The sequence below is a fragment of the Mesoplodon mirus genome (genome assembly GCF_964341445.2).
Source record: "Mesoplodon mirus genome assembly, chromosome: 8".
Taxonomy (NCBI): domain Eukaryota; kingdom Metazoa; phylum Chordata; class Mammalia; order Artiodactyla; family Ziphiidae; genus Mesoplodon; species Mesoplodon mirus.
Genome location: NC_138984.1, coordinates 29564143 through 29585034, shown reverse-complemented (window position 1 = coordinate 29585034; position 20892 = coordinate 29564143). Strand labels below are relative to the sequence as shown.

Here is a 20892-nt window from a genome sequence, read left to right as displayed (position 1 = left end):
ATCTGCCAAACACACAATTTTGATCCAACTTATTTTATATAACTAGTGAGTTTTGTATTATTGTACCTAATTCATGGCTAAAATTTGAGAATGGAAGCTCTAAGGTCTCTGAGTCAGTCTGTATGTTTATGTGTGTCTATATACACAGTTGACACTTGAACCACAAAGATTTGAACTGCTTGGATCCACTTGTTTGCAGGTTTTTTCCAAGAGTAAGTATTTCAGTACTATATGATCTGCAGTTGGTTGAATCCGCAGATATAGAGGAACCATGTATACAGCGGGCGGACGATGAGTTACACACAGATTTTCCACTATGCAGAGGGTTGGCACCCCTGAACCCCACATTGTTCAAGGGTCAACTGTATATGTGTTGTAGATGTGTGGTATTTTCTACCTCTGGATGGTACTGCTAAAATTAATTTGTAAAGGGCTCCGTTTAATTGGTTTAAAAACAAATGCTATATAAATTAAACATAGTCTCAGAAATATGAAGACTAACTCAAATGTTTTTCAAGTTCACATGACCTAGGATAATCTTCAGTAAATAAAAGCTAGTTTAAGTTTGTTGGCTTAATTAAAATAGATATGTCTTTAGAGTTATCAACATTGAAAATAATGCAGACATACAATTTTATTCTACCTGGGTTTACTAGTCAAATAAGTTCATGTTATCTCCGTTACAAAATTTTTCAGCAAGAAAAATAACTTGGTATGATAAAATTTTCATGAGTAATCTAAACATAACTGTTAAGAACAAGTGATTTAAATAGATGTAAGTGGGTAAGCGTTTCCACTTTCCAGCAATAACTATGGTTATGGTATATCTACTTAAATAGTTTCCCCAAATCTTTTTGGTAACTTGAAACCTTAGAGTTTTGCTAAGTTAAATTAAATGATGAATAGTCACTGACTATCTAGATCATTTCCATATAAATACTGGAACATTAGTCCTGAACATAGGTTTATCTTTTAGCTTCTTATTACTGAGAAACTTGGGTTTATTAGTAGACATGGTTTTTTTTTTTTTTTTTTTGCTACACTGGAAAATTTATTATGAGAAAGAATATACTTCTAGAAATTAAGAAACGTATTTATAAATTTGCCAATCCACAGAATGCCCATATAAGAGACAGTCCACAATTTCTTACATCTTAGTTTTCACTATGAATTAAGGATGCATTCCTTATTTTCAATATTATCAATATATGTAATTAAAACTACTTAGAAAAAATAAGGGTGAAGGAAAACAACTGTGTATGAAAAGTAGGTAAGGAAAGTAAAATGATTGATTGTTCTAAAATGAGAAAGAGAAAAAAAATAGGACAAAATTGTAGAAAGTTTGTGGAAAAGGAACCTTGGGAAACAAATTTTATGTGTAGTCAGGCTGGCTAAGATTAGAATGAATTTATTTAAGTTTAAAAAAATGAGTTTTAATATCAAAAGTACACTGGTACAAAATTAGAATTTGGTTTTCTCTGTTAAAATTACAAGGTTTTATTGGACTTTTAGTCTGCTTTTGATAATGGATTGTGAAATTTTCTTTATTTTTTAAGTAATCTGCCTGGACAGTGAAGATTTTGTGTCTTACCACAGCAACTTACTGTGCTTCACATTGTCTTTATCAGGTCTTTGAATGCTTGAGAAAACCCAATCTTCTCAATATTAAAAGAGCTAAGTTTTACTTACAACTATGTAACCTTCTGTATTTGCCTTTAACAGTATCTACTGTCACTATTAAATGGATATTTTTGACACACTTCCCCCAAATCAAATTCTAAGTGAAGTTTTTTGACTTCAAACTTTCTTTGGGGTTTTCCAGCGGGCCCCTGGAACATCTCAAGAGATTTGTTCTGTCTCCTCATAAAAAGGAAGATGTTAAACTAAATAGGCTTATTTGATATGTTAAATTAAATGAGAAACTTTGTCAAACAGGTAACAATAAGTCTTCTCTATTTTGTATTTGTATATGTAATAAGTGTTCCAGAAATCGTATGAAATTCCTGGAATTCTTAAATGTTCTGCTAAAATGTTATCAGTCGTAATTCCAGTTACTATCTTAAAATATATATCACAGAAATAAATACACTTCCTTAGCAAATGAGTTCTCATCAGATCTTAACAGTGGGCATTTTAAAGTCTTTTATAATTTACAGGCAGTTATTGTTTTACTCTGATATTTTTGCAAAAGTGAGACTCATGGAAAGGACCTTACCAAGTGCTCCTGACCACTGACACTGCTGAAAAACTAGACGGCACTGAACCTTGGGCACATATCTTACAGCTGAAGAAGGCTCCACCTGACATCTGCTCCTGGGCAAACTCTGGAGACCTGCAAATCAAACTGACTAGGAAGAGAAGTAGCTGACATCAGTATAGACTGCTTCCACCCAAGATGCTGAATCAAGACTTCATACTTTAACTAAACATTAAAAATCCTTTCCTCTTCTCTTCCTTTCCTTTACTGTGGCATTGGCCTGGAACGACAACACCATCATATCTCCCGGGCCATTACTAAGGGGGATAACCTTTTAGACTGCTGGCTTTGCCATTAAAAACTCCAACCTGTCCATAATGCTAGAGACCCCCTGGTCCTTCCTGCGACCAATTTTTCTTCTATTCCTAATGTCCTGTAAACTACAATTGAACCCCCCTTAGAAGTCACTTAGAGGGTCTAACTTTTATGGCCAGGACATTCAGTGCCTTGTTTTTATTTTTCTCTGATTATAGCTGTACTTGCCCAACTAGACACAATACCTAGACAAACCACAGTACATTTGCACCCTGACGTTCTTATGATTATCTAAATCAGATCTTACCCCAATCATGAAAAGATCTTACCAGCTGCACCCATTTTTGCAAGGAATTTAGAACAACTTTTTATTTTGGGCTAGGAGATTTACTTTCCAAATACACTGAAAAACTAACTGACCCCTGGCTTGAATGGGCAAGTGCAACGATCCCTGGAAATGAATCCGTTAACAGTGCCACCTTCATGGGAATGATTTGTGCCCTGACATGATTAATCTTTGTCTGTGGTGATTATCATTCTCCTCGGGCTTATGCATGCCTAGATGGCTGGTACATAACGAGGCAATGCCTCTTAGGTTACCTAACTGTGCCCCTAACCGTCCACAATCAAACTGAGGCAGCTCATTGGTCAATTCCCCTGATTTACATTGTCAAGTTAGAAGGGACCTATCAGAAGGCTTCAGGACTTAGGATTCACTTCCTTTGGCAGGCACTTACTTCCCTGGTTAGGAGTGAGTACAAATGAGACTATGATCAGGAACCTTCCTTAACTCTTGAAAGTACTGCAGAATCCACTGCTAAAGCAATAGCTGCCCAAGAAAATTCCTTAGACTCTGACCAAGGTTGTTCTTGATAATGGGATAGCCCTTGATTATCTTTTAGCTGAACAATAAGGTGTCTGTGCTGCGTCCAATACCACTTACTGCACTTGGATTAACACTTCTGGGGAAGCTGAAACTCAGCTACATAAAATCACTGAATAAACCACTTGGCTTTAAAAAGTGACTCCTTCAATGAGGTCTTTCTTGACGTATTTGATTTTGATTGGTTTGGGTCTTGGGGAGCATGGCTCTGAAGTGCACCCCAGACACTGGGAATTGTCTTGCTTACAATAATCATAGTAGTCTTCCTGGTACACTTTAAATGCACGTTTAAGTGCATGTTCATGGTCACTAACCACCAAGCAAGTAATACCCTAAGACTGAAATGTCAGAAAAGGGATGAAGAGAATCACCAACTTAAAAAGTGTAAACCTTAAGTCATGACCTGTGAATAGCGCACAGAGAATCAGCAAAAACTGTGAGATCTGCAGAGCAGTAGCTGGGAGTGGCATTAATGCGTTAAATTTTGATCACATCTCTCAGGCTGAGTCTGATCAGAAGGGGAGAATTGTTAAAAAAAAAAAAAAAAAGAGACAACTGGCCCAAAATGGCGTCACTTGTGCTAAGCCCCACTTCACCAAACTGAAACTTACAATTTTAATATAGGTTCACCCGCCCCAAGAATGGAATCTTAAACCAGTCAATCTGGAATTACCTGATGAGCACTAGTGAGGTAATTTGCCTGATAGACCTCTGTCATCCCTTAAAGGAAGGTGACCTTGCCACAAACAATCAGCTCTTTGCTGGTACAACTTCCTTGTCCAGCCCCCTTCTGTCTATAAAAGTCTTTTGTTTTGTATAGTGCTTCAGAGTTCCTTTCTATTTGTTAGATGAGATGTTGCCCAATTCATAAATCACTGAATAAAGCCAGTAAGATCTTTAAAATTTACTCAATTGAATTTTGTTTCTTATTACTCTGAACAATACCTGGCATATAGGAAGTGTTTATAAGTATTTGTTGAAAAGTAAAATAAATTATATTTCAAACTTTAAAGAACTTTCATTATATGTATAAAATAAGCACTTTTGTTTGCCTCTTAAATACTACACTCATCTTTTTGTTTGTAATGTTTTTACTCACCTTTCCATTTAAAAACAATTTCCCTAAATCCTAATTAAACTTAGAGATTGTGCCACATCTTGATTCATTATGACCACCCCAAAGCAGATATAGAATGCTAAGTAAATTGCACGTTCATTTTATCTTTTCACTTAGAAAGCATACTTTTATATTTTTCAGTGCAAAATCTAGAATGTCCTATCACCACCCATGGATTAGGCTAAAGCAACCCCAGTCTATAGAGAGCTCTCCAAGTAGCACAAGAGAGGACGTGGCCTCTTTTCTCCCTCTTCTGTGACCAACAACCAAAGACTTCATTGCTGGCCTTTGTCCGGACTTTACCAGCCTGACTCATCTTAATAGTGTAAATGTGGACATGCTTTTATATGAATTTCCATAATAGAAAAGTCTGCTCACTTAACACAAAGCACCATTTCAATACAGACTTTCTTCCTTTCCTACTCAGCAGTGATCGAGAAGAAATGTGGAATATTATTCTTTCTCATTTTGAATAGAAACTACTAACATTTTAACAAATTGATTTTTGCTGAAAATAAGCATTAAAAAGTGGGGTTTTTTTTAATTGAAAGTGAGGGATTCCCCTGCGTCAAAATATAAGAATTATTTAGTTTTCTCCAAGAAGATGAATAAAACTATGAACATAATGGTTGACTTATTGAGAAAGAAAAATATATTATACAAAGACCAGAAAACAGAGTGGGAGAGAAAGGTCTGTAATGGCTTGGCTGCTAAAGGACATTTTTACGCTCATGCCAGCACTAAGTGCTCTTCCCAATGAATAAACCATATGTCCATTTTTATATGCTTCCTTTCACTAATACTCTGCTACTTCACAATATTCCTTTTGTCCCAGTCCCTGCCTCATCTTCTGCCACCCCCAGCCTGGCTCCCCCATCCCTCACTTCACCTCCTTGGGCAACCAGTATTTGTGCCCTAGCTACCAACTTGAACATCTGCTACCTGAAAAAAAGAAAAGCCACCTCACTGCCTAACATCCTTCAGGGCAAAAAGTTTGAAGGATTCAGCATCCTCAAAAAACAGACACAGAAGGGAAAAAAAAAGAAGAAGAAGAAGAAGAAGCATATCTTTTCCAGCTCAGTAAATCCTATCTGTATAAAGATTAAATGAATAACACTTTTAAAAATTCTTCAATGCAAGGAAATCCATGTTACCAACAACGTATTGTCTTTCTTTATGCATAGACAGAGACCCACACATTTTATTTCACATTTGCAAGTGTGTCTCTTTTTCAACATATTACCATATAGAAGAGATAGATCATATATATAACTCTAGAGAACAAAATGCGAGGTCCTCTCCCCCTCTCTCTCTCTCTCTCTCTCTCTCTCTCTCCTCTCTATTTTTATGTCCCAAAACGCTTCCCCAGCTGAAGGATAAGAAAATATTTTCACTGAATTAAAGCGAGCCCTGTGTTAAAACAGCTTGCCTGAATCCAACCAGAGCCCTTCGGCCATGGCTCACGGGCCCAGCCGCTCCACGGCATGTGGGATCTTCCCGGACCAGGGCACGAACCCACGTCCCCTGCATCGGCAGGCGGACTCTCAACCACTGCGCCACCAGGGAAGCCCCAGAGCCCATTTCATTTCAACACTTGGTCAGCGGCTCTTCCTACTCCATTCACTTCTAGCAGCAGACTCGTCTCCAAACTGAATTCCCATCACCGTATACCTTTGCCCTCAAGCTTTTTACTAGTCTACTTCCTTGATATGTTTGCACTTAATTTGATTCCATCCTTCATGCTTTTTTCATTATTCTTAGTTCATCCACACCACATAAATTATCACTTTTGTTTTTTTCAGTTCCCCATGTGCCCCCTTCACACCAATTCCAAATAAATACTTCTGATTCTCATCCATTTCATCCAAATTAATTCAGATTCCCTCTCCTCATCCCCCATCTCCACTTCTACCTCCCCTCCTATCCTTTCTCTTTCTCATAGCACCTACTCTTCCCTCCATGCTTGTCTCTGCAGAAGGTTTTACTGGCAAAATGCTTCTGGAGGGTGCAAGGCCATTGCTTCCTGTGCTGTTTTAGGAAAGTCATGCTCTACATTATTGCCAACTTCAATGGGCCAATGCCTGCATGTCCAATTTCACCCTCCATGAGTAACGTTCTTGTATCATCACCCCTACACTGAAATTATGGAAGTGAGGAAAGAAAAGCTTCTTGTTTTTTGGTGGCATTTAACCTTAAGTGGTTTATTTCTAGTTTACATAAAGCTGTTTTTGCACAAAATCACTGCTAATCAATATCATCGGCAATAGTCACAACTACAACCAACCCTATTACTATCCTTAATGAGCTCTTACCATCTGCCAAGTATTTTACATATGTTTACTCATTTAATCTTCAAAACAATCTTGGAGGTAAATTATCCCTATTTTACAGATGAGGAAACTGAGCCTCAGGGAAGATACATCATGTATCCAGGTCATAAATCTAGGAAGTTGTAGAGCCAGAATTCAAACCCAAGTCTCCCTGACTGCAAAGCCCTGCTCTTAACCACTCTGCAGTACTGCCTTTCTAGTAATGCATGTTGCCTTCTTGGGTAAACTCCCCACGGGGAGGATTCCTTCCACTTTAATCCGCTATACGGCAAGGGGTTGCAGGTGCTGGGAAACATAATGAGCTCCACTTTGATAATCACTCTGAACAGAAAACGCCCAAAAAACAAAGCACAAAATATGCATCACTCCTCAGAGTTATCCTTCTAACACATCCGTTGGAAAGAGGGGATAGGGAAAAGAAGAAAATGCTCTGGACTCACCCCCCAGAAAGACTCTCTGCTTCCCCAGAGCCGTCCAGTCTCCATACTAGGCAGGACATAGCCTGTCTCACGTCAGTAATGAAAAAATGTGCTCATAAGCATGAATTCCACACCCCCAACAAAGCTCAACCTTCTAGCCTCATCCTGCCTTCTCTGGTTTCCTGCGGGGAACAGGAGATGAGTCAGGGTTGAAGCCTGGGAGCACTGCAATGTCTTCTCGTTACTTTACTCATTGACTTGAGAAAGAAAGACATATAAATAAAATGATCTCCAGGACAATATCAGAGAGAGGAAAAAAAAAAAAGCTGAAAATGGTAGGAAGCTTTCGCCTTGATGTATGTGGACTGGAGGACTTGAACCCAATCTCCAATGGGAACCCTGAGTGGCACCTGAACCTGAGCCACAGGTTCAAAGTTACCTTAGGGGACCTTCCCATGAACCAAGCAAGGGCAGAAGGGAAAGTCAGTTCGGAGTTAGAGGAGAGCATGCCTAAGTCCTGTGGTGTGAAGAAGCAACGTCCACGCTCATCCTCCCGTGGGAGTACCTTCCAGGTTCGCGGTGGTGATGGCTTCTAGTCACACATTATGCACTCCTACATCAGGGAAGCTCCTCTGTCCTGCACAAAGACATTTCACAGACCCCCTCCCCCCAGGAAAATTAAAGCTGAGAGGGGCCTTAAGATCCAGATTGTTTGGCAGATGTGGAAAATGAGGCCGCCAGTGAGGTAAAGCGATGTGCTCAAGGTCACAAAGCTAGTTAGTTATAGCATTGGAATAGAACCCAGGTTTTCCTGATTTTCCAGTCAATGAACTTTGCACTGTATACTTCCTTGGTGACACAGTCCACAAACCACCACAGGGTACCTGGAAGACAAGCAGTAAGCCCGAAAAGAACTCTCACCAACACATCTCCTAGCCTAGATCCAATCACCTATTTCTCCCTGACAACACTCTGATTCTGCTGTTTATACTTTCGGAGCTTTTCCCTGTTCAGCTTGTACTGTGCACGCAGTATGCAAAAACCATACCAGCAATACACTGTCAGGGACTCATTAAAAAAAACCCAATGACAGTAATTGCTCCGACGATGCTAACCCCAAGAAGAGACACCAGCTCTAAGCTTCCAACTCAAACCAGAGAACAAAGACCAGATTCAAGGAATATGCTAATCTCACTCTTTTCTCTGCGGTTTCCCCCTCTTCCAAATTATCCCATTGCTCCCAAGATCAACATGATTCCTGGGAGTCACCACAGAAGTCTTGAGGAAAATATACAGTCCCCGACGGTCCCCAGTGCCCTTACCACACACATAGCAATGTAATCACTTTAGCAACTTCTCAGTAACAAGCTCATTAAAAAGCAATTCTGCCATCTCTCCATAAAGCATGCGCCAGAGAACAATGCAAAAAAGGAGATGCCAATTAATTATAGAATGATCACCTCTAATGAACTCTGAAACCCTCCTGCTGTTGGTGACTTTGATGAAAAATCAGGGATGCTGGAAAAAAGAGTGAATAGGGACACCTTGGCTACCTTGTTCAATTGTGAATTTCAAATGTACCTCCTCGGATTCCAGTGTTGATCCAAACTGCAAAATTACACTGATAAAACAATGAAAAGTGCCAGGAAAGTGACAAGGGCCCATATCACGTACGGTTGTGAGTCACACCACCAGAGCCCCTGTTCAGGCATCCTCAGTAGTGTCTGATTCTACACCTTGGTTGTAGAATTATTGCCTCTGAAAGTGTCTCCGAGCCAGTGAGTGACAAGCCCATGTCCTGTGTTCAGGACACCTGGAGATCCTAAGGTAACGAGCGAGTCACCTGCTTCCCCACCCAGGCCCACCTGCCTCTCTACACCTCCTAGTTGGCACGGATGCCACTTCTCGGAACAGAGAGAAGCCCTTCCCACCATGAGGCTAAAGGAGGAAAAAGAAGAAACCACGTGCGGCCAACTTGTACCACTACCTGTGTGAGTCCTCTGGTGGGCCTTTAAGTGGGAGCTTTTTGTATAAACTTTCCGGCACCCGTTAAACTGACAGCGGTGAACCCTCTTCTTGTTTTCGGGGCATGCCTCAGCCCCTACCCCTCCTTGTTCACTGTCGCTCTGTCCACTCTTAACTGTCCCAGCTGCCGCCACGGCTGCCGCTGCTGTTGCCACCCCTCCCACCTTTACTGAGCTGAGTGCAGCCTTCTTGGCCACCAGTTTCAACGTCACTGTGCCATCCACGGCTGAGAGAGTCTGTGAGGTTTTGACCAGATGGCGGCTGAGCTCAGGGGACGAGGGGGGCGTTAATGAGGTCACTGCGTTGAGCTGGGCCTGGTTGACGGCTGTGTAGCTGTCTAGAGAAGAGCTGGTTGGCTGGAGGCTGAGGCAGGTCTCAGAGAGCAACTTGTCCCGAGAGAGCAAAATGTCCACTGCCGAGCTCTTCTCACAGATGGTCGCTTCCACAGGGAGCAGCAGGGGGTCTAAGCGCCGGAAACTTTCCTCAATGCACGGGGGAGGAGAAGCACGGAGGAAACAGTCCAAGTCCTCACCAAAGGTCTCTGAGATCCTCCTAGGCTCCGTCTGCAGGTAGCGTTCCAATTCAAGGCATGTCTGCAGAGGGGAAGGAGGGAGGGAGAGAAACAGCCATCAGAAGCAAAGAACACCACGAGACCACATGTTGACAGGCTGAGGAAGAAGATACAGGAAGGAACAGAGAATGTTTCATGGCTCGTATCTGAAATTGTCTTGTTGAAAGGTCTGACCTTGTTATTTTCTCCCTGGACACTTCTGAAGGGTTCACAAGGGTCACATGATATGAGTTCAACTACTATAGTTAATGGGGAACTAGAAGCCCAGAAGGGCTATCTCACATCATCAAGTTCCCTGAGAACATTTAATGTTAAAATAGTCTCATGCTCCACAATCCAATTCAGCAGGTGGGATGCTCTAAGCCTCCCTAGGAGTTCCCGCTCAAGCAAGAAGCAAATAGAATCAGACAAGGTTTTCATATCGAGATAAGACTCCCCACAGTCCAACTTAATTTTTCAAATAGACTTTAGTAAGTCACAAAAATAGGCCAATTTTCCAACTTGCCCTGAAGAATAAACCATGCCCACCCAAACTAAGTCATGAGCTGAACCAACAGCAAGCCCTGCCTTGGGAATGGATTCCCTAACCAGCAGGAATGGACACTGTTCTAAAGAACGCCTTGTATAAAGCCTTTGATGCACATGACAAAACCCCCATTGTTTACAGCAAGTTATTCAAAATACAATTGCTACATACTGTGTGGCAAGGAGCCCGAGTCCCATTACAATAGTTTGACATCTCTGACTCCACGATAAAAATAAGTTTAATCATAGCTATTTGAATTGTTAATGATAAGACACAATCTATTTCAATATAAAGTTTTCACCCGGTAAAGAAGTGAGGAAAAAGAAACCAAAGAAACAGAAACCTTCAGAGTTTCAACAAATCTTCATCCATGGTGCATGTAAGTCTTTGTAAGATAGGGGAAGCGCTTTTATGGCCAAAGCGGATTTTAAGTTTATAATCTAAAAGCTCTCCTCACTTAATCCTACTCTCCCAGAATCTGGTAGAAAACCATGGTGCTAACTTATACTATCAGTTCAATTTGCTCTAACTTCTGGGGCTTCAACAAAGAAACACTGATGGCAAATTTAAAATGTGACTAGCTCCTAATTTACTGCCTCTGTAGAGCTTCTATGTTTTCAACCAATGTTCTGATTCTAGGTTTTTATTCCGTTAAGAATCTATTTTAATGATATACCTAGTTGTGTTGTATCTGTCAAGGATTTTATTTTGGTGACATTTCAAAAGAGTGGTTTTTAATCAGCCTTCTGGTAAAACTCTGCATTACTGAGTAAGAAAAGCAGATTTTTAACAATGAATCACCTTTGGGTCTCACTATTGATTTTTAATAGGATAAACTAATGAATGGTTCCAATCTTCATTCAACCCTCATGTCACAAGTGTTCACTCAACTACTGTGTTCACAGCAAGGTGCAAGGCTTTCTGTATGTTAGAAGGAGAAGACAGTGATAGATCCATGTGATGTAGGTGCAGAATAAACAATTACAAGCTAAACATTGCATGAATTTATAAGCAAAGTGGTACCAAATAACATAACAATAAAGTATGTTGATAAGTTCTTAGGGGATGAGTGGACAATGAATTCTGTACTCTATATTATGGAGGTATTAATCATGTAAAGCTTATTGGAAAAGTAAGTTTGATTCTATTTTGCTTATTGATTAAATAATAGCTCTTGCTGAGTAGCTTCCCACCACTTTATATCCGAAACAAGTACTACCACCTTCTCAGGTCTAGGAATTTGTCTTATCCTTATTTGTCCCTTTTCTGAATTCTATGTTTCAGAGATTTTCCCTTTCATTTTTCCATCTCATTGCTAAAAATTATCATTTACTTCTTTCCAATATTGAAACCCTCAGTGTTAGCCCCAGTCAATTCACTTCTGAATTATAAGATATTACCCCTGAAACCTCCCCTTTCCTTTTTAAACCATCATCTGCCAAGTACATTGTCTGGTACCCATCAAGTACATAATGTCTATCAAACAAAGATAAAATCAAATTTGTACTATTATTTTGATCATTCTATTCTACTCCACTCTACAAAAGCCACCTGCTGACCCTAACCTGGACTAGGCTGAGGCTAGCAATCCTAGAAATGACCACTAATACATGTCTTCTAGAACATAATTGTAATGCTCCTTTAGCTTTGCCCAGAGCAGAACAAGACCATAGAGACACAGATATGTTTCAGATAGAAATCAGCTGAATCATGGGTTATAAGAGGTCCTTGAGGCAGTTCCCGGCCTCACACACAAGGATGATTTCACACCCACAGTCACCAGTGTCTATGGATAGAGCTTTTGGATGTCATGTCATCTTACATATTTTTAGCTCAAAGAATCAAAAGTCACTAAGAAATTGTTGTGATTATTAGGAAGCTCAGATCTCTTCATACTCAGAGTTCTAAGGAACTGAGAGATTCTAAATGCATTTACACACTCTTCAGGGAGGATAAAAAATAACCTACCCAGGATGCCCTAGTTTGAATCCCAGAACACATGGATCACACTAATTATCTAAGGATGGAGATACTTCCCATCACTAAAATGTGGGAAAATCTGGACCACTTAAGAGAGGCTATCACTTGCAATCCTAATACAAGGCATTCTTATTCCATCTGAGAGTTAGAGAAGCATGAGTACCCATCATAATGTGCTGAGTAGCCCTCTGAAATCATTATAGAATATTTTTGTCCTGAGAAATCCACTTCTTGTAATATTTGCTGGCGATGAAGCTTAGATAGAAAAGAAGACTTTGTCAACCAGAAACTCATCAGGAGTGTTGGAGATTAAAATGTTAATGATGAGGAGGATTTCAATGTTAGATTATTTCCAAGCAAAAGAGACAGTTTAGGGCTTCCCTGGTGGCGCAGTGGTTGAGAGTCCACCTGCCGACGCAGGGGACACGGGTTCATGCCCCAGTCTGGGAGGATCCCACACGCCGCAAAGCGGCTGGGCCTGTGAGCCATGGCCGCTGAGCCTGCGCATCTGGAGCCTGTGCTCTGCAGCGGGAGAGGCCACGGCAGTGAGAGGCCCACGTACCACAAAAAAAAAAAAAAAAAAAAAAAAGAGAGACAGTTTATCGCCAATGTTTTTGAAAAATAATTATAAGAACTCCCTTAAGAAACGCCTATGATGTTTAATTGGAATTTAAGGTATCAGTATTTACTCAGAGATTTTAATACATATATACACAGAGGTATGTATAGAAATAAATGTGTATATGCATGTATGCGTATATATACGTGTATTTCCTAGCTCTGTCAATGAGCTAGCAAAGATACCCAAGTGGCAGTGAGCACACCTGGCATGAAGATCTTGGTTTCTAAATATCACTGTCCAATAAAGGGGACCAGAGTGCCTTGGAGGAATAGTTGATTCAAAGGCTGAGGCAAAGAAAATAAAGATGAGATTAGAATATACTGTCGTACCAGAAGGTAAGGAAGTGCTCATAAAGTGATGGAGGCATGTCAAAAAGACTCATGAGCCAACTTGAAGGCGTTCTCAAAGTCCAAATCTAGGCAATGTGAGCAACAAAAACGAATAATGATAACAGATTCTAACCCATGGAATACAATTAATATCCATGAATCCATAATGATATAAATAAGTGGTTGAATAAATAAATAAATGGAGGAGATAGATCAGCTCCTACTTATAGTAAAGTTACAATTAATAAACATAGAAGTATTGAAAATAGAAGTATTGAAATAGAAAATTGCCATTAGTCAAACAACAAAGTAGTAATGAGTACAGGCAAGAATCACCAATGGATGTTAAAATTAATAGATGAAGGTATAATGAGAAACAAGATATTTGCCTAGTCTCAAAGCACCCCCCCCAACAAGACATTAATTAATTACAAAGACAAAAATAATAATTTTACAGTAGAGAAACCTGGCATGCACCACCTTCACCATATGATGAAATTTTACAGCATATTGATATCATGCTCCCCGGACATGACAGGCTGAAAAGGGCACAACATTATTCTGTGCCATTCTTGCCAAAAGTACCTAACTTCAATCTAATCATGAGAAAACATGAGACCAATACAAATTGAGGGCCATCCTACAAAATAACTGGCCGGTATTCTTTAGAAGTATGAAGGTCACGAGGAACAAAGGAGAAGCTGTCACAGATTGCAGGAAACTAAGGAGATAAGACAACTAAATGCAATGGATCCCTGCCTGGATCCTGGATGAGAAAAAGGACACCGGTGGGAAAAATAATGTAATTCAAATAAAGTGTATAAATTAGTTAATGGTATTTTATCAAGGTTAATCTCTTGTTCTGATACTTGTATTATGATTATGTAACATTAAGGGAAGCTGCAAAGAGTGTATACAGGAACTCTATGTACAATTTTTGCGACTTACTATAAGTCTAAATACTTTCAAAAGAGAGAGAGAGAGAGAGAGAGAGAGAGAAAAGAAATGCCCATCGGCACACTAGGAGTGTCTCCAGATTACAAATTTCGATACAGAGTTCAAATGTTTGTTTGTCCACCAGAACCAGAGAGTTACTCTGTCCCAATGACACTAGCCAGCAAACTCCAAATTGGAGTCAGCAGATGTCAATTTAATGAACATAAATCATGGCTGTCTGGTACCTCACCTTGGAGAAATGAGGCTTTCCTCAGCCTGACCTAACAATACAAATTAGGGCCTGAGCCACTGGATCAGCCTCCACCTTCTCAAAAATCCACTACCGTCAGCAATGGGGAGGAAACGCACCCAAGTGCAAAGTGACTTTCTTATTATTTATGAGTCACAGATGAGTTTTGTGAAGGCTGTCCGATATCTCAATTTCGAAATGCATGGCTTCTTCTAGTTTCCTAACAAACATCACCTGAATTTGGTTTTGAAATGATCACCCTGAAATATTTTAAAATACTCTCCATTCTCTTCACAGCCTTCTTGTTGAAACATGCTTATTAAAATGATAATCCAAGACCTAGTTTTAAAAAAAGAAAAAATTTCAAACCTGTTAACTGCCATACCTGCTACTTCTATGATAGGATCCATAGGCAGAATTTGACAGAAAACAGGATAATCCAAGTCTTGCAGGACTAATTAAGTTCACCAAAATCTCCCTGCTGTTGGCAAGAGGTAGTTACTTTCACAGGATCAAGAAATATGTAAGAAACTTGGTCATATGTGGGCATGATGATGCCAAGGTTACCAAATGGCTCTTGTTCAACCCGTCCTTATCTCATCATAATTTACATGAAACTTGCCAGTCAAGATTGCAAATATCTCCAGGCGCTTTTGCCATTTCCCCTAAAACCCTCCCCCTAAAGGGTTTCCCTCACCTATTTTTCCTCTCCTTAACTTCCCCTCATGCCCATATGCTTGACACAATCTTTTATTTTCTCTCCCACTAATCATTCTTTCATCCAAAGTTCAGCATAAAGTCTATCTCTTTCAGGAAGCCTGGTTTAGGAAACACAGAGTTAAGAAAATATGCTGACTGTCAAGTGTTGAAAGACAACCCTCCTCAATCCTGGACAATTAAACGGTGTCTCCAAAATGAATCTAAGGGTCCATAAATTGGTAGCATGTCTGGTTTATTAAGATTATGATCTCCTTAAAAGCAATGACCATATTGTTTAAATCACATAGGTCTCAAACAATAAAAATAATCTTTTAGAGCTAAATTCTACCTTTGCTATCTCAGATGGGAGATAGGTCTAAGTACTTGAAGTGGTGTAGCATTGTAAGAACTTTCTGAAACATAAGCTTACCTCACAACCCCCATCCATCACCACCACTGAAACTATACCCATGTTTGGTTGGGGCAGACTCTAGTCCAGGCTCCTCAATGTCATCCCTTTAAAGCCAAATGTTTTTAAAACATAAAAAGTTCTAGTTTTTTTTTCTGTCTTTTAATGAGAACATAAGACAAAGCCATTGGTCTGATATTCTTGCCACCACTCAATAACTGTGTCATTAGGAGTAGTTATTTGTAGTCTTTGGATCCACATATACTTGAGTTAGTGAGTCAAAGAAGAAATAGAAGAAATAAAAGAAATGGCATTTTGCTAATGATTTCTTTCTGGAATAATACAGTCATTGAAACAAAGTGCCACCTACACTACTACCTATGTTCATAACCAATTATCAGTCATTTGTGTTCCCTTTAGCCAGAGGTCCTTCATTCCAAGTATTCCACCTATTTCATTCACTTCAAAGATCCAAGAGTTAAAAGAACAAGGAGATCAAACAAACTGGGGAAAGAACATAGAGGCAAAAATATGGGGAGATACCAGCAATCTCCTTCATGGGAACTTGCAAAGTCATGCTTCTTCTGAGATCAGACCTTGACCTACTGATGTTGATGATAATGATACTGCCGATGCTTCCAGCAAGGAAGGGGTGAATTTTGGTTCCCAGAAATAATGCTCACCCAGAACTGCACACGCAGGTGAACTGCACTTGGCTGCCCATGGGAGCTCCCTCCTGACATTTATTATGTGTGCTTTTGTCACGTGCTATTAACCATGGTGCCACAGTCCCCAAAGAGTCTGAAGTATAGAAACAGGGAGACAAACCTCTTACCTTTCTCCTGGGAGTGTCCCAAAGCTTAATTACTTTTCTGTACTCTGAAATTCACACACAACCCAGAATGGAAATTCAAAGTGACCCAAAACAAGCTACTGACAGTAGGGTAATTTGTGCTTCTTTTGTAAAGCAATCTTCTAAGATACTCATTCTTTCTAACATATTATTAACTAAGTTCACACTTCACACTTTTTGGCAACATCTTTATTCGTCTAACTCCAAGCCAACTTGAAAACTCTATAGGATTGCAAAGATTGGTATTTATGGGAACTTTGTGATTTCTTTTTTTTCCCCCTTCAAAGGATGGTATGATGTAATGGTTCTGACACATTTCTAGTCTTTTTAAATTAGGTCAGAGTTGAAAGATGGGAAAGGAAGTTGAAAACATGGCCAGAGTTCTGGTACCATTTTTATGAGGGATTGGGGGAGGGAAAGGAAGCATCATAATTGATAAACTCAGTAAGCCTATGGGAGAACCTCACATAACAGGCACCTCAACTTTTTGCCCATCTTCCTGGGTTTTGACATTTCAAAGCAGTTCTGAGGAGGAGAATGTAACCGTGAACCTAACTCGTGGCAGAGAGGAGGTATGAACCAGTGACAAGAATCAAACTTGTAAGAACTAGAGATAGATTTTAAACAAACATTCACTTTTTCTTGACTTTCACTGCCAGAAAATATTTGGGTGGAAGGTTAGGAGAGAATAAATTCTGTCTAGAAAGTGTGGGTGAGCAAGTATATGACATAAGTGAAAATCTCTTACTGTGTTTTTTAGCTATTAGGTTAAAAAAAAAAGAACCCACATCAATAGCACACCCCAGAGGTACAACAGTATTACCCACCACTGTCAGAACTGCTGAACTCCGCAAAACCACCACAGCACTGTAACCAGTGTAAGATGCCATTCCTTCCCACTGTCTCTCACATCAACTGGTTGCTGGAGCTGAAACCAAATTAAGTATTTCCCTCTAGTAATCTGTAAATTCTGAGAGACAGTGCTATGAAAATTAACTGAATTCTAAACAAACATGAAAGTTGGGAAATCTCTACCAAAACCCCTTCAGTGTTTCTCCTCCCCCAACTATTTTCAACATACAAAGAAAATATTTGTTGTATATTTTTCCTTTGGGGAGGCTGGGGAGAAAGGAGACAAAATTAAAGGCCTGGGGAGAGCGTGTCGTCTTTGAAATAGACAGCCTCAAATACCTCTTTCATTTCCCAAGGATTCCTTAGTTGCAGTGCATTAAAAACAAACAAACCAACAAACACTAAACAACTCAAATCCGAATTAAGAGTTAAGGCGAATTGCGCAGAGTTGAGGCCCAGGTCTTGTGCTCCTTGTCCCCCAGGCCTCCAACAACCTGGAAGAGCTCCTTCCTCCTTCACAGTGTCTGTGACCCTTAAAATTCAGTGTCCACTAGGGATAAGGTGGCCCATGCACGAGAGGCCGCCCTATCTTGGTTCAGGGTTGTTTTTCCATACGTTACTTTTCAGAACACACCAATGAGAAGTCTATCCCTCTGGCCTTTGCCTACAATTACTGCACCTGCCCTCCGTCAGCCCTTAAGGAGGGTCACTCACTCTCACTTGGCCACTGAACTATAACTAAATTCGACTTCTGAGTGGTGGAGAGACACCATGGCTCATCACAGCTAGATCACAGAACATGTTGGGGTCCACCATCAACGTACTTCCCAGCCAAGTCTCCATTTAGCTTGACACACACTGGAGGAAATCCCATTTGTTACTTTAGAGCTTGAAAATAAGTTTCATTAGATGTCTCTCCTTCAGTTATTATACTTTCATAGACAAAATAAAATTCATGCCTTAATAGTCAATGAAAAATCATCCTACACTAGAGCAAAGACCCAGATCTGGGCTGAGGGTGTGGTTTAAAAAAGAAAAAACAAATGCACAAGAGACACCCCCAAAGGAAAAGCCCATCACTGTGCAGGAGAAGGCCAACCAGTCCTTGCTTGAGAAGAAGGGCACCCTGCTCCAGCAACTCATGAGAGCCCAAGGACTCGGGAGAAGGCCTCCCCCCTGCGGAGCGATGCTTCGCAAGAACAATGATCCTGACAGTTGCTCAGCTTCACCATTAATTCTCCATAAAGAGCAGTCTTTGCGATGAGCGCTTGTGTCAGGAGGGGCCTGATGGTTCAGAAACCTGTAATTATTCTTGGCTCGCCACCCCCCCACTGCCTCTGCACCTGTGTCAGTTCAAGGCACCAGCTGGCCATGTCTTGCCTCCTGCCTCTTAAAGGGGTGGATTGGGGCTGGGAGGGGGCGGGTGGGCAGGGGAGCCTTCATTGAAAACCCACACTCACGTTACTTGCCTCTTCTTCCAAAATGCAAAAACAAAACAAAAATTTTAAATTCACCAATCTCATCCCTTCCCCCAATGGGTCTTGCCAAAGGAAACAAATAAACATTAATTGGCTAGAGAGCCTTCATTCAAACCAAAATTACTGAAAAACACAGTAACGGGGAAAGGTCTGACAAGGGGTTATTAATCCTGTTTTACAACCCGCTCTTACTCACCCCCCTACCCGCTCCTGTGAACTTTGCACACACATGCACACACCCTCCCCAAACTCCCCGGGTCCCTCTGCACTGAGTGGCCAAGCTCAGAACATGCCGAACCCATGACATCATCTCCCCTTCCTCTCCCAAATCACTTGCACAGGCTGACTCAGGCTACTGGGATTTTTTTTTTTTTTTTTTTAAAGCAAGCTCATTTCATTGACTCCCTTCTGGACCATTGTTATATCCTTCTCAGTTGGGTAAATTAAATATATCCTTCCTCTACCGGCCATACATACATATACATACATGATTGTTTTTCACCCCGAAGCACAGCTGCCCAGGTGTACAATGTACACACACACACACAAAAACCCACTCAAAGCCTGAATTTCCCAAGAACAACAGGTTCAAGTCCCATCGGGGCCCTCAGTGGCAGATGCAATTTAGTGGCTGGTGATCACAGAGGATATTTTCAAAACCAAGAGAGTTTAAGAACTTCCACTGTGGAATGCTGAAGACAACGTAGGGGCACTAAGAGGAATGTTTGTTTTGCTCCTCAGACTTCGAAAAGTGACAGCCAAAGACATAATGAAACCAAGCCCTAAGCCGCTTTTCCTGACATAGATGGTTGTACATTTACTTAATTCAGGGTCCTTGGAATCAACTTCCCCAAATATTTAAGGTGCCTGTGTGGGTGTGCCACTGTGCAGCTCACCCCAGTTAAGGAAACAGGCCCTGTGTACCCTGAAAGGCAGAAGCAAGGGGGTTAAGAGTTGGCCCTGGAGACAGACTGCCTGGGTCCAAAATCGGGTTGCACTACTTACTAGCTCGCATCACTGCTGGGCAAGTTACTTGACCCCTCTGCCTCAGTTTCCTCATCTGTAAAGTGAGATAACAGAAGAACCTACAACGCAGAAGTGTGTGAGAGCTCAATCACTCTCAAGTGTCAAGCGCTTATAACAGGGCCTGAAACACACACTATGGATGCTATAGCCAATATATAATGTGTTCTTTTCATTACACATCTAAGAAGAAAATAAATATATCAAGGGCACGGAAAGGGAAGATAAAAACACCAAATAATTATCAAGGTAAAGCAAAGCTGTTGAGTGGAAAAGGTTAAGTGAGCAGGGGACTCCGGCTGCATGATCTACCTCACTGGGCTGTTTTCTCACCTACCAGGTGAATGGATGGGGGTTCTCAGGAACCTACCAGTCTGGAGTTCCAGGAGGCCATGAAATAGTGGTGGAAGGGTAAAGAAACATGGGAATGGCTCATTCAGAACAGGTTCGAAGGAACAGACCAATGGTTTTGCTGCCCAACTGGCTGGTGAAAGGAAGGAGGCTGCAAAACCCAGAAGAAGGTGGTCTTTGGCCTCTTCACAGGGACCTCATGGCCTCGCTCATTAAGCTTAAGACACTCACTAACCCAAGTTTACAGATACTATGCAACGAATTCTCTGGTTCACCAAGGATAAGAGCCTCGCCAGCATCTAAATATAATCTTCACTAGAATATGGGCTCCTCAAAGACGCCCGGACTTGTTTTTGACTCATGGCCTGATTCAAGCATTTGTCTTGTCGAATGAATGAGTGAGTGAATGAAGCAACTCTCAAACAAACAATTCAGTCAAAATGTCAACACATTTGATCACAATTCTGGTCAGGCAGGGGTCGAAGAGTATGATACAAGCCCAAAATTCTTCCTCCTCCACCAAAAGAACACCAGAAACAATATGTATGCATATATAACCAACAACAGTCTTCGTAGGCTTCAGCAGTATTTTAATATTTAATTACAGGTGATATTAACTTGTCTCTTCAATGTTTTTCATTAAAGAAAAAAAAAGTTTAAATGTTTACTGTCTGGGATACACCCAGCATTCCCAAATGAGAGGCACATTTAGATTCCTACAAGGCCA

At 40.7% G+C, this 20892-nt stretch overlaps 1 protein-coding gene across 3 annotated transcripts in view; it reads right to left on the bottom strand.

Annotated features, from left to right (window-relative positions):
* Positions 1-20892, bottom strand: part of KLF7 (KLF transcription factor 7) — a 456278-nt gene that overhangs the window by 60644 nt on the left and 374742 nt on the right. The window contains exon 2 of one of the 3 annotated variants that reach the window (XM_082629924.1): positions 9249-9879. In XM_082629924.1, the coding sequence (XP_082486050.1) occupies positions 9249-9879 (631 nt within the window). Of the gene's footprint in view, positions 1-9245; positions 9880-20892 lie in introns of all 3 variants that reach the window. The other 2 variants (XM_082629927.1, XM_082629923.1) reach the window with 2 other exon arrangements.